This window comes from Notothenia coriiceps, unplaced genomic scaffold, assembly GCF_000735185.1.
Source record: "Notothenia coriiceps isolate Sejong01 unplaced genomic scaffold, NC01 NC01_scaffold00037246, whole genome shotgun sequence".
Lineage (NCBI taxonomy): Eukaryota > Metazoa > Chordata > Actinopteri > Perciformes > Nototheniidae > Notothenia > Notothenia coriiceps.
In genome coordinates, this window is record NW_011369947.1 from 1,760,815 (window position 1) to 1,776,420 (window position 15,606).

At 39.4% G+C, this 15,606-nt stretch overlaps 1 protein-coding gene across 1 annotated transcript in view; it reads right to left on the minus strand.

Annotated features, from left to right (window-relative positions):
• Positions 1–2,081, minus strand: part of LOC104966267 (tyrosine-protein kinase FRK-like) — a 16,476-nt gene extending 14,395 nt beyond the window's left edge. The window contains exon 1 of the mRNA XM_010795450.1: positions 2,048–2,081. Coding sequence (XP_010793752.1) covers positions 2,048–2,081 — 34 coding nt within the window. The remainder of the gene's footprint in view (positions 1–2,047) is intronic.
• Between the last annotated feature and the right edge of the window lie 13,525 nt (positions 2,082–15,606).

Genomic DNA, 15,606 nt, shown 5'->3' on the forward strand with positions numbered 1-15,606 from the left:
GACTCCGTTGATGGGACGCAGCGCCCCTCCAAGACAATGGTAAGGGAAAGACTGTTTCTGTTTGGACAGAAGTTTATTTTCAAAACAGTGCCTGCATGCACGAGCACAAGTTGACAAAGTTGCTGGAAGGTTGTATGAAATAAGTTCTTGAAAAATGACGTCTATCTTGCATATAAACATTGTACATCAGTACATTAATAATATATAAAGGATATTTAGAGCAGAATATATCTTTCTGCAAAGTCGGGTGACCCTAATCAAGATAATGTTTTTCGAAAAATGACTGTGCTATAAACAACATGACACCATTAAATAATAGCTGTGTTTCCCTTTTAATTACTGTTGTAATGGCAACACATATTGTGTGAGCGTTCAGAAACACAATTAAGAGATTAATTTACCTTAACACAAACCACCACTTTATTCCTTATCTCACGACGCATGCGTGCACACACTGTGTGAGTCATGGATTACAGCCTTACTGAGGTATATAAGAACACATTGCTTTCCTCCCACCTAGCAAGCCTGCATACTGTTACACATCACAAGAGCCAATGCCGAAACCACAGCAAGGCCTCGAGCTGCCTCATAGTGTGTGTGTATGTGTGTGTTCGCTTCTTGCTGTTTTAACATCTATCACAGCAACTATTGGTTATCATCTCAGTTTACAACCTCTCTGGATAGTGTTTGCACTTAAACTAGAGGATAAGGGTCGGGCCCCTGGTTCAGGGGCTCCTTTCACCCAACCTAAATAGAGTTAATCGGGATTGGTTTGACGTGTTTTGGCATTATGTGGCTGGCATGTTATTTTAGCATCAAACCCACTGAGAAACACTTCAGTGAAAAATAGCTGTGAGTGTGTGCATCATGCAGGTTGAAGAGGATCAAAATCAAAGCTCATGTTCTGGCAAGCATCCATCCTGATAAACGGTGCTTGTGCAAACCCTCGAGTCAGTACCAGCTCCCGGGGTGCTGCTCTGTAGCTCACCGTGACCTTTGAACTCCTTGCAGAGGAGTGCAGGAGAAAACAAAATATGCCTCATAAATTACCTGTGGGGTATAAAAAAGAAACATATTTCAGGCTGAATGGTGTCAGTGCTGAATAAATCAACCTTCCTAAACCCCATTAGCAAATTAGGTAACAATAAGGTATTCACACATGTTTCTATCTGTGCACAGGTGTTGCTGTTTTACAAGTGCAACTATTAAATGCATCAAGTGTTCACAGTTGTACATTTGGGCAGCATTTAAGGGCTTTCATTTCATTTTTAATTGCTTGTTTTTGAGGAACAGTCTAACAATCAGAGAGTTGAAAGACATGACATGCAAGTGATTGGCCATAACAAAACACAGTATTTATTTAGCGTAAACGGAAATGATTGAGGCATTACAAAACAATAAGAATATAACAGTTCCAATTACTCTTTCATGCTTGCCATGATAAATAAAGCAACAAATAATATAATACTGCATCTCCGATGAAGAGATGCAATCACAACTCAACAGAAAGACAGGTTTGACAACTCTTTTTGTGGAAATCACGAGTAATGTAACCCACAAAGTGGCAGAAAAAAAAGGGTTCGCATATCTTCAGATGTAAGAGGATTGCACTCTCAAAGACACTGTTCAACATGCTGTCAGACAGTACAAAATGTTTTTTAAAACTGAGCTCTCAAAAAGCTCTACAGAGGAGTGTGTGAAGTGACAAATAACCTAATAAAGCAATGTCCATTAGCAGAGCTGTTGCAACGCAGAAAGCTTTCAAAAGTGTCAATGAGCTACATTTATTTGTTTTTCTTTCTTTTTGATGTTTAACTTGAGTGTGTAAAGCTCACTTTGGTTGTACTGTTGGTTTCACAGCACGGGTAAAAAGCTAAAGTCAAAATGAAGACCCTCTCAGTAAGAAAAAACGATTTGGTAACATTACCAACACCATCATGGCAACATTTCTTAATTATACCAGAACTCAAACATGGCTCCTCTCATGTTAACCAAATAGTCGGGCCTGCAGACAAGGCTCAGATAGTTCATGGACCTTTCAGCCCACCCTGCTGGCAGTCTTGCTTCCCCACTGCTTCCATGTTGTCAGTGATTAGCGCGGGCCATGTTTGTTGCCAGCTACGACGGCTGGTTACTATGGAGTCCAACAGAGACAGACATCTGGAGCTGGGTCCTCAGGGCTACATGGCAAAACGGGTCAGGATTGCAGGAGCAATGGCGTTGAACGCAGACCTCAAAAGGAACTGTGTGTTCGGCCCATGTGATGGTGTTTAAGAGGGAGTCAGTGTACAATTTAATGACAGCATGATGCCACCTTCTCATTATTTAGCACTGCCACCAACCCATAGATACCCAGTGTCAGAACATGAGAGGAATGCTTGATGTCCAGCATGTGAACAGAAAGGGCATTGGTGTGTTCATCAAGACATTACTCGAGGGAAGCTAATTGGTACTCAAGCCTTTTAATGATTGGATTGCATCCTTTGGGCGTGTTTTAGGAGGAGAATGAAAAATAGGGAGAAGCACAAGTGGGAGAATGAGCAGCGGAAGAGACAAAGAACGATAATGACACATTTACAACACCTCCCGCAGAGAGAAACTCTACATTTACTGCCCACAAATGGACCATCCACCCTTTACACTTCACCACATGAACTTCAGGCGCCACATTAAGATATCTGAACTCGCTGCTGGGAAGCAATATCTTAAGCCCTCTTCCCGCAAGTCTTGACGTACTGAAACCAACACGCACACTTTCTGGAAAGCAAAACCTGGAGCAAAGTCAGAGCATTACCCACAAATTCGACTGCAGCCGCTGAGGACATGCTCGCTGTGAAATCCATGAAAGCTGTTGCACTGCCCATTGCACCGTGTCCGATGGAAGCCCCTCAGCTTAAATGTTGCCAGTTTCAAATTCCCGATGGGCGACACAGATGCTCTTCCTCGTGCAGCCTATTTAATTAGTGTGACATTATGCACACAGACCTCAGAGCAGTGAACAGTTTTCCAAGTTTTGTGTATTCAAGAAGTTAGAATTTTAACATGGATTTAATTATATCCCCTGGAAACGTAAGGATCTCAATGCTTTAGTATGAATCATATTATAATTATAATTCTACTCATACTTGATGGTAAAGAAAACCAATCAATATCAGCATTAGAAATCTCATTATTTGGCCCAATGTGTTCTGTCCAGAAGACTGTGGGGAAATCCACATTTCTTTGAGACATCATACTGGCAGACAGAACAATTTACAAAGGTTATGTGAATACATAACCTCTTGGGCAAACATAATTAGGTTGATATTGGCTGCTCTGAAGTGAACATGATCACATAATCAATATCAGCCCACAAAACTTTTCTAATTATTTTCTTAAAATAAATATATAATTATAAGAGAAAAACTGTGAAAGCCATACAAGGTCAAATGAAGAGGTAACTTTAGTCTTTAGACTTACTACTGTGTATCAATTTCAAAATAGCACATGGAGACACAAATCCAATAGTTTTCTTTTGGGCCTTTAACTGGTCAAAGTATCAACAAGATGCTTTTGATTTATGTACCGTATTTTAACTTATTTGTCATTTTTGGATAAACCTATGAAATAAACTTTAATATTCATCATGTGTTTGTTTCTTATATTATATTATTGCTGTTGCAACAACAACAAAAACACTTTTCACAGACAAATCATGTATATCTTCTGCAAAGGACCCCCAGTTTCATGAAAAACTAAATGGGCCATATATAATCATACATTTCAGGGTTTTAAACTTTAATATAAAATAGACCCATAATAAAATACTTCACTCCTTGTCCTGGGAGTCCCAATGATAGTTTCTAATAAATATAACACTTGTGATGTACTTGAATTGCCGGTTAGAGTTACCCAGACACTAAAGGAGCCTCTAAGGAGGGTAAACCTCTCTCAACACAGGAGAAAGCCGTCTACTGGTGCTTTGCATTTGACATCTGCAGGAGGTCAAACAAGAAGAAGGGTACAAGAGAAGGGAGTACAGGGAGCAGAGAGAGGAGCACAGGGACAGGAGCAGAGGAGGAGATGAGAGTGAGGGGAGGAGGAGATTAGACAGCTTAAGGTCTTAAGACTGGAGTCTGAGGAGGTGAGGTTGTCTCAAGAGTTGCAGGGCGAGAGGGGAGACAGAAAAAATGTGTGTGTGAGAGAGAGAGACAGAGAGTCAGGGGGAGGTGGAGAGTAAACAAGAATCCATTATGGCATCCAGTAAGCTTACTCTCTTCCCTGCTGCCTCCGAGACTCAATACCTTGTCTTCTGAGACACATATACACACACGCACGCATGCACGCACACACACACACACACGCACACACGCACACACGCACACACACACACACACACACACACGCACGCACGCACGCACGCACGCACGCACGCACGCACGCACGCACGCACGCACACACACACACACACACACACACACACACACACACACACACACACACACACACACACACACACACCTAGACACAATCCCATATTGTAACTTTCCCTGAGGATTCACTAGACCAATTCTCTGTATTGATTTTGATGGAGACCTGAGCAGCTGCCGAGAAAGACTTGCTTTAGACCATGTGGACCTAAGCTTTAACACAGAGAAAAATGCCAAGTAATGCCTTGCGTGTCTGAGTGTCAAGAAAAACAGAAAAGGGGGAAAAAGTTCAAATATGACGCTTCTGTCGTAAGTGAGCATGTCAGCACATTTGAGTGAGAGTGAGCTTTTCCTCTCGACGAAGCATCAATTGTATTCAAGTAGAAGGGGGACCCAGCAGTGTCTCTGTGTTAAGTGAAGTCAGTGCCATTTAAACAGGCAGATGTGACATTTGATTCAGGGGGGAGTGTGGGGTGTGTGGGTCTGTGGGCAAACAGAAAAGTGCTTGCCATCTTACTGCAACGCATACAGCAGACAGGAGTATTTGCACATTTACAAATGTGATCTCAGCTGAGGGTGAGGAATGAATGGGAACGGTTACAAATGCAATTGAAATGTTCCTCCACAAAGGCAGCATAAAAACAAATGCCAAACAAACTGGTTTTAAATAGATTGGTGTCTATTTTTAAAGAAGAAAAAACCAAAGCATTACTTTAAGTGGTTGAAGAGAGCAGCAAATGTATCTCCACGGCTGTGAAGTGCTAAGACATGTAAGGTTTCAAAGTAATGGGCTCGTAAATAATGCAGATGTGAGTGTGCTCATTGGTTTCCACAACATAACATCCAGAAGTTGTTAGTTTAAGTTGAACTCTTTCATGTGTAAAACTAATTACGCCAGAGAGGACATTGAGAAGCAAAGTTGCATGAGTGTTGTCTGCGGCTCAGGAAGTTTCCTTGAGCAAAAACAAGACACTTAACTTGCTCTCATTTCCCTACTAGAGATGTCTAAATTACTGATGTTTTGACAAAATTGATGCACAATTCTGAATTTGTTTTTACTTCAGGTCAGGCAAGTTACAAACCGATCCAAGCACTGATGTGATCAAATCTGAAAAGATTATTAACACATCCAGGAGACCTATGTGTCCCCTGCAATTATATGGTCTTTTTATAACATCCTACCACTAGCTCTAAGCAGATTATAAAACATCATTTAAAACTACAAATGCTGAGAATATATATTTGAAAGCGGGTATTTACGCTTACAGTTTATAAAAGTAAAAAATATATATATATATATATAGTATATATATATATTTATATATAATAATATTTATAATTTTATTTATAATTTATAATATAATATTTATAAATAAAAACAGTTTATTAAGCGTATATGCTTGAAATTTATTTATTTCCTGATATGAAGTCTTGAATGGCCATGAGAGTCCATTCAACATAAATAATTAATACAGGGAGAAATTATACAGAATAGAGTTGAACAGAAATATTTCGAGTTAATGCATCATCAAAAGACTTTACTCATTCAATCAGCATGGTCTCACCTTGGGTCAGCGATGGAGATGACACATGAAAAGAAGACAAAAATGAAAGTGAACGTACTAAGTTTCAGAGCAGTTTTTATCCAAGCTGCTGGAGATGTAAGATCCAATCTGCATGGTTGTACTGGCCCTCTTACTTTCCTCCTCAGGGCCCGGCTGAATCACACAGCACTAACCCTGAGATTTCAACAAATTTGCTGCTTGACAAAACACTGCCGCTTACCTTCTCCCTGTGGACAAGGCTGCCTCTTTACCTCACATGCCCAAATGTTAGTGTATAAATGGATTCATGTCTGCTTTAACAAATGTCTTCACACGCAAATTAAATCCCCTGATCATTTCTCTAGACTTTACTCTGAGCATTGTTTCAAACACTGCTGATAAGGACAATGAAATGAAGACCATACTGCTTACTTAATATCTACACATGGTTTTGGCATAATGTGAAATCTCATTACGTCATGCACACAAACACACCTGAGCGCCATATGGAAGCACAGTGAAGTCAGTTACAGTGAGTTGCATCAGACAAGCAAGCCAGACCATTGAGCCAACTGGACTGAAAACAAATATTGATATCATATTGTTGGACTCAGCCAAATGATAAACTGAATTATACAAAGAGTCATTTGAGTGCAGGACATGAATGGAGTAAACAGCCACCATTTAGAAAGCAGTGGACACATTCAAACTAGCACATGGTAGCAAAATGGTAGCCAATGGTGGGTGGGAAATATCTGAATATATGGTCCGGGAAAAAAAGGAACTACCACTGGAAAGTTTTCTCTGTTGTTCTTCTACAATGACATATGACAGTCATTTGTTTTTTCCCCCTTGTAGGCCTGCGCTGGTGGCATAAAAGAAAAAGAAGGCACATTTTCTCTGCATGGTTTCCAAGTGCTTCCGTTTTTTCTTTTTCTTATCAGCAACTGGCCTGACCAAATTACCTCAGCAGATCAAAACACTCTCCCCATCCCCTCTTCTATGTCTTCTTCCACACTGAAGGACACTTTACAGTAACCTTTTGTTGAACTGTCACAATGCAGAGCTTCCAACCGCCAAATATAGAGTGAAGTTGACTCTATTAAACAAAAGTGGCAGAAATCCAGTCCAATAAAATGTGTAATATGTACCCATTGTTAAACATAACAAATTGTGCGAAGTAAATTAGTTGTATTAATATACCATCAAACACAATATGCTTAACTGACGTGGAGCAGCTAGTAGCCATTACTCATTTTAATCATTCAAAAATATTGTTTGTTAAAAGGGAATTATATGTCAGCTAAAAATAATAACACACTCACTCACAATCATTAAATACACCCGCTCAGTGAGCATAGAATGGATTTTGTAATCAATATGGTATAAAGTCTGTTTATGTACTGTCTGAGCAAGCACATACTGTAACCCTGTGGTTCCCAATTAAACCACAGCATCTCTTTGTTGGAATCTGTGCAGTCGGATTTTGCTTATTTTTGGCTGACTCAGGTTCGATCAATGCACAAAACCTATTGTGTTACTATGACAACTGGCAGCCGTGAGCTGTCACGTTGTTAGCAGGAACTGCATATTTACCAGGTTTAAAGTACAGTTAAAGCAGCAGCACACATCATATGCTGCAATTTTATTCAACAATTGCTCCCCTTCTCAGTCATAACTCTTAAGTATTAAACGGAATTCAGTAACAATTGTCTGTACATCTATAGAAACACCGCAAATTGAGAAAGAAAAAAGCACATTTTGTTTACTTGTACTTGCGCTAATAAAAATGAATATTAGTAAATAAAATCTGAAGTTGCCGTCCAAAGCTGAACTCACTGAATTAATACCCAACAAAACACTTCCTGTTCACATCCCCCAAAGCATTATTGGATTAGTTGTCCTAAGCTTAAAACATGATTGGCTTTAAAAAAAAAAGTATTGAATTCAAGAGGTGGCTTGATGCCAATTGTACAACTTGAACTGAAGTGCGATAAAAGGACTGAAAACCCCACCCAACTGGTACAGTACGTCACGTTTCAACCGGGCGCCTTGAAACAAGTGAGCCAGAGTGATTTGACAGGCGAGGGCAGCCATTAGTTTGCAGAGACATCCCGCATTGATCACGGTAGCCAATGGATGTCCACCTTCACCTCTAGGACAACCAATCATATGTTCTCCTCTGTCACAAAGGGGGGCCAATGGGCTTCTAAAGAGCCAGGCATCAATAAAGTCATGGGGAGGCCTCAGGGTGAATGTGTTTAGTGGTGATTAATGAGATGTCCTCTTAATGGTACGTTGGCACGCTATTGGCTGAGCCTTAGAAAAGTATATCACCAATCACAGTTCAAGATTGTGAGTCTCATCTCTTCTCACAATAAGATGTGGGGGATATCGCAAGAATGGGCGAGATAGGGGGAGTCTTTTTGACAGAAAATAAAGGGGAAAAGCGGAAATAAACTTGTTTTTAGTGTGGCCTAAAATAATAGTGCGTGATGCAGGAAATACAAAAATTCTAATTTACACATGCTCCTTACTGCTTCACTCTGCTGTCCTTAAAAAACACACACGCATATACACACACACACACACACACACACACACACAAACAAATAGGAGTCTGTTTCTGCGTGTGCATTTGCATTTCCATTTCCAGGGTGCTCATACTTGAAGTCTGTGTGTATTTCCATTCGTCTAACTACAGTTTGTGTGTTGAGTGTACGTACAGTGTGTGTGTCTGTAGTCCCAGTGTAACAGGCCCTGGTGTTTTATTCCATTTGAAGCTGTTTATGCTGTCTGGTTAAAGTTTGATGAGACCTCTGCCAGTAAATGAACACAGTTAGGAATTTGGAGAGAGACGCATTGCGGAAAATACATCAAGTCTGTGCGTGTGTGTTTTTTATTTGTTACTATGGAATATGTGGATGTTTGTTACTTGCGTCCGAGCAGTCTGTCTGGGACCTGTGTGAGTATGCATGTGCTTTATCTGTGAACCCGGCTGTGATTGTGTGTGTTTGTGTGTGTCAACGGCGGAAATGAGAGTGTGTGAGATTGGCATGTAATTATCAGAGTGTCAGCTCAGTGATCCTCTGCCGGGTCATTCATCCTCTGACTGTCATCGCCTCCGCACCCTGTAAGACTTCACTATCCTGAGAGTAAGTATAAGTGTATGTGTGAGTACCAGTGTGTGTGTGTGTGTGTGTGTGTGTGTGTGTGTGTGTGTGTGTGTGTGTGTGTGTGTGTGTGTGTGTGTGTGTGTGTGTGTGTGTGTGTGTGTGTGTGTGCGATGCAGGGCTCAACTCTGACATTTTAAATAAGAGAGTAAAAAGTACAGAAATCCTTAGAAAACATAATTTGTGAAGTCCAGTATTACTTCAAAGCTGTCTAATTCCAGCCGGGATGACAACTAACATTCGCTGTATAACTCTTAACTTGAATTAAGACTCAAATTTGACAAAGTCTGTGAAGTCACATCCCACTGACTAAGAAATTATTTTAAATCCTTTCCAAACATGCGCCAGCATTACATACAGATCAACTACAGTTACATTAAAACACAGAATTATGTTTGTTTTCATAGAAAGTCCAGTTTTTTTCTATTACTCATTATATTTGCTAAAAAAATTATAAGGAACGGAAAGTGTTATGAAACTCACATTGCATTAGAAGACGAGGATCAACTGAGTCTTCAGGCGTCCTTGGTTAGTGCTTATAACCTCTATCTATTTAAGGTAGTTGTCCATGACTTTAGTAATATTTATTATTGTCAAGAGTTCTTTAGTTTTAAGTCCATGAGCTAAGACCATCCCCATAAATCTTAAAACTAAAGTGGATGAAACTGGAACTAAACCAAAAAGAGGCAACATTTCAGACAAATGAAACTAAAAATGGCTGCCAGAATGAATGGGACCTTATTAGTAGTTTGATGCAGCGCTTCCACTTCCAAAAGCTTCCATTATTACTACTCCCCTTCAAGGAGCAATCATTATTGCTGTTATAATCAGGTCAAAAGTACATGCAGCCAAGTTGAATGGCACTCAATGTTAGATACACTGTTTTATTGGTGAGCTTCTGCGCCATAAGGACAAGTTTCACCTAATTTATACACGCTTCAAGTGCATTCTCTGAAGACACATACCACTGCTAGTCTTTCTCATCTCTTTGTCTCGTTCTCAATCTCAATGTATGACTCAAAACTATATTTTAAATCTATATAATGTCTGCTTTAGTTACTTTATGTCTGATGCCTTAGCCACAAATACTTGAGCTTCCAGAGTGATTTTTACTTTATGTCTGATGTCAAAGGCTTTACTTTGAGCATGTTAATGAGCTGAGAAATCAACCCATAATCTGTACCCTCCGGTAAAACATTTGGAATATTTACATGTCAATCATAAAGAGTGAATTTATCGTCCAGAAAAGCCCTGAAAACATCAGATACTGCAGTCTTTCAAGTAATAAAATACGGTGCTGCTGCTGTTCAGTGCAATCCTACCTTAGGCGCCGCTCAGTAACTGTCTTTAAATCGAAAAAAATGTAAGTATGTCCCAGAGCTGCATTAATAATTAAAATATATTCAGGAAACATAATATGGAATTAGCTCTTCTCTCTTTGACAGATGTGCAATAATGACCGAGCAAGGACGAAGAGTGAGACTGCTGAATCATACCTTTCACCATAAAGTCAAAAATGCTGAGGGCAAGGAAGAAAGGAAGTCATGTGTTACTATTTATATCACAAGGGCAAATCAATAAACACACACTAACATTCTGCAAACAGCATTTAATTGATTATTTAATCATAAAGAATTTATTACACTTGTAATTCTAAATCACATATGAAGAAATTGAATAATAAAAGTCACTACTTGACAAAAACATTGCCATGACTCGTTGTAATGTCCCTTTCATGTCCCAAGCAATCATCTAGCTTGTGTGCTATTAGGCTCTGTGAACCATGAAGAAGAAGTAATTACAGAAAATTAAATATAATCAGATCTTTACTGTTGACTCTGAAACATCCCTGTGGTCACATTGTAAGGACCGACAAGTTTATTGATGTCTCAAACAAATGTTATTAGATCTTCGGGAGCCCCATAAGGCATTATGAAAAATAAATATGAAGCAATTAAGGAGGGATGAGAAAGAAAGCCTTCTCATGTCGACGTCAAAGCATCATATCGAGGACTTAAAGCAGCGAGCAAGGCTTGTGTTAGTCAGTTTGACAGTTTGAAATAAATTCACTCACGTTTCACTTTGTGACCAATCAAGTATAATTCATCTGAGATAATGCAAACTAGTGTTTAACAACAATCCAAAAATGATGGCTTTGCTGAAAACCCGAATTTGCATATAGGAAAAAACAAACATTTAATCAACCAAAATGCTTTCGTTCTAAAACAATAGTGCACAATCTTGCAACAATGAAAAGCAATCATATCTTATACGTGGTGTTTTGGCTTTTTTTAAGATGATGTATTTACTCGTGTTTCAAACGTCTATTAGTCACACACAGCAAGATTTATATCACGCTTGATGAACAGTAAAGAACTACTAAGCAGAAATGCAACAAAGGGGCGAGTCCGTTATATTTTACTGCTCCTGCAAATTGGATGGGATTCTGTATTTCAAACATCCCAATTATGATAAATGCAATACAGTGATCTTATTCCCTAAATGCTGGCAAGGTTTCTTAAACAAAATAGAATGCATTATTTATAAAAGGGGGTTCATCTGTAATTCCTGTAAAATAAAAAATGTTGTTGTACAGTGTTCTATCAAATCCTTTCTGCTTTGAAAGAACAAAACATTTCCATGTGCAAATAGTGTTGATAAATGCACAAATGATCCTCAATTGTTTTATTGATTGACCTTCTTCTTGGCAATTTTCTCGCTTTTTTAATTACAACAATTTGCTTCATTGATTTTACCCCAAACATACAAAGTTATTGTTGTGTCTAAACCTAACCAAACAGTCATTCTAAGCTGTTGGAGTGCTGAGATAGATGAAATCCTTCTTTCTGCTGATAGTGGCGCCAGCTCCCGTGTGTGTGTGTGTGTGTGTGTGTGTGTGTGTGTGTGTGTGTGTGTGTGTGTGTGTGTGTGTGTGTGTGTGTGTGTGTGTGTGTGTGTGTGTGTGTGTGTGTGTGTATATGTTTATGTTTGTGTTGTTCTGGTTGGGCATTTATGTATTCCTCCTTTTGTTCGGTCTTTAAATGTGTGCACCGAGCTGGGTTTAATAAAAAGCAACTTAATAATCAAATGATTTAGGGTCTGGCCGAGCTCCTAATACATTTGAAAAAAATGTGCCTGCAAGACAAATGTGCACAAAGATTCTCCAACTTTTCATTGCAGTGATGAAGCTGAAATATATAAACATAGTTTTAATATGATTTTCAAACAGGCAACCTTCACTCCATGGCTTCCTTGTTATTGGACACAACCTTGAGGAGTTTTCAAAAGCCCTGAACCTAATCATTGATCTTGTTGAATGAATCACAGGAGGAAGGGTGTTAATTTTGAGAAAAATAGAAAATGTCATTCTCCCTGTTGTAGATATGGTAATGCTTTCGAAAGAAGCAACACACTGTCTTCACAGTGGTCTCATTTGTTTAGAGTAATTATAACAAGGTATGGCAGTTAATTATACAATGTGATGAAAATGTGCTGAATACTCCCCGTGGTGCTAAAGTTCTGGCATCTACAATACATTACTGATGATTTGCTTCTTTCTCCCAGGGAGCTGAAGCACTCTCCAGACATGACAGATGATGTCGGCTGCACATTACATGCAATACCCTTTATATATACAATCTATGGCAATGCCTTACCAATTCTCGGAATAAACAGAGAAAATTAATACATAATGGACGGCACCTATTCTCCAGCAGCAGCCTAATGAATAAATCTGTACCTTTCTCTTGCTCATAGTATTGTTATGAAGGCCAGGGAGTGGGAGAAAGTAAATAAGAAATATGTACTGTATCTCCTGTATCTCCTCCACACACTCCAACACATCCATCCATAAACAAGTAGATATAGGTTGGCAGACCAATAAGCTCTTTTTATTGGTCTTTGAGGATGTACTTTAGTCAGCAGCCACTTCAAGTGTAAAGACCTCAGAGGAACAAGATGCAGTAATCCTAGCAAAGACTTGTTGATGCTCTTTTTGTTTTAGCTTTTTACGCGGTCCGCCCTATAATTAAGCTAGAAAATGTTCTAGTCATGGTCTAAGCTAGGGGTTTTAACACTGTCACACTGTGTCCCCTAAGACAAGTCATCTGCGCCCCTACATACCAGATATGACTCATATGCTTAGCTTCACAACACTCACATATCATTACATGGATGAGTAGAGAAGAGTGTCACTGTTTTGGGGGAGTTTAACAACCATGTTGATGGAAGTTCTGAGGGTAAATCATGTCAAAACAAATATTACTCTTTTTGTGTCAATATTTTTCTGAGGGGGTGTTGCTTTTGCAAAGCTCTGGTCTGAGCTTTGCAAAAATCTCTTAGTTTTTTTATAATTAATTAATTCAGAAAGAATATTCTTTAACATGTCAATGTGTATTGCCTGGATTGACAGTCTGGGTGCAAAATCAACCACTTTTTAGTCTCCTCTCTCTTACCCCTTAGTCTCTTCCCTTATATCCCCTAGCTTTCTCTCTTTTTGTATATTCCGTCTAAACTCTCTTCCTCACATGTCCTGTCTTTGACACTCATCAACTTTTCTGCTTTCTCCTCATTTACATATAGGACAGTGAAGTGGAAACAATCCGGCCTTTGATGTTCCTACTTGGTCAGGTCTGTTTTCCCCCCTCAAAAAGTAACAATCCAAGGTGGAAAGGCATGGAGTATTTAGGGAGGGGAGTTATTTCTTGTCTGCTATTCTCTTCAGGGAAGTCGAGCCTCAGACCGATGAAGTCGATAGAAGTGTTCTTACTGGAGATCTTATTGACACACTGAGACTCACTTTGCCCATCAATAGAAGCTATGATCACTATAGGAGAGAGGGAGATGGACAGAGAGAATCTGAGACTGTCTCTACAACAATCATGTTTTCTTCAGGAAATCCAATACCTTCTTTTGAAAAATAGCTACAATTTTGAAATGCCTGCTCTTCTCTCTCTGAAGTCATTCTTTAATACACCATTGACTGACAAAGATACTGCACCAAGGCCAGAATAGAAGTTTGTAGTTGGCTGCAACAGTAACAAGAGGTGGATATAATATGCTCATTATGTGTCTCTGACGCTGGACTAATGGAGATGATGTAGAAAGATGACGGCCAAAGAGCCTAGTGTGTTAGTGATAGGGCAGAAATGTTGCATAATCCTAATTAAAAAAGATTGATAGGTCTACCATTTACAATATAGCCCATATTCTGGCAGGCTGCATCCTGAAGGAGGCACTTCATTTACTTTTTCACAGTAGCATTTCAAACATCAGTTTTGTGATCCTTGACTCTGGGGCAGCCTTATACACTGACAGAGGAGAATGGTGAATAGAGAGCAGATAACTCAAATTGAATTCAATATGCACTAAGTCAGAGATAAAAAAGATACTGAGTCATAGGTCAAATCCACAGTCTATTTGATGTGTGCCAACTTGAAAGAGTGAAAGTGGGAAGTAATCCACAATTAAGGTTTATCATGGGTGTTAAAATCCATGTTTAACTGAAAGGAACATGAGATGAAAATACCGTAGATCTGATCATCTCTGATACCCTTTTCCCACTAAAGGGTTCAAGGGCCAGTTCGGAGATAGTGCCCGATTAAGAAACAGTTCTTCCTGTTTCCACGTCAGTGGGCTTCTTTGCCAGCCATAGCTGTTTAATTTAGCCTTACTTTTAACAGCTATCTGTTCGCTTTGTTTGCCATTTTGAAAAGCAGCACACTGCTCAGCAGTATTTGTTTTCCTGTTATATTTTATTTTAGGAGCTATCAGGTGGAATCAACACATGGGCTACACCAACCCAGTCTCACAAAAATAAATGTGAAATAGCTACGTTGGTCCACAGGGCAAGATGTACAGTAGTATATAACCCTCTGAAGACGTGACATAGATATCATATTTGTTCCTATTCATTTCTAATGACCAGAGTCCATATCATTATTTGTGAATACTACGTTTTTCCCTGTGGACCAACGTAGCTATTTCACGTTCCAGAAGAAAACGTCTTATGATAGCAACGAGTAGTCAAGATAGTCAGATTAGCCCAAGATGCTATGCTAACATTAAACATGCGTAAGTAATCGGTAGACTAAGTGCCGGTTTTCTCCACTAAACTAAACATTGCACAAGCAGTTAGAATCCATCCATTAAGAAAAGTGAAAGTTAGAGCGTCTTACTTACCTGCTTGTGCAGAAATCAATAGCACATAAGGATATCTCTCTGTGTGTGTGTGTGTGTGTGTGTGTGTGTGTGTGTGTGTGTGTGTGTGTGTGTGTGGGGGTGTGTGTGTGTGTGTTACCTAAAGAAGATTGGATATATGTCGGCCACAGAAATTACAAGCGGTAGATGGGTATAGAGTCAGCCCATTTTGGACGCAGCTCTCCGTCTCGCTCACTGCTGTTTATCTTTTTCTCCTTATGTGCTATTGATTTCTGCACAAGCAGGTAAGTAAGACGCTCTAACTTTCACTTTTCTTAATGG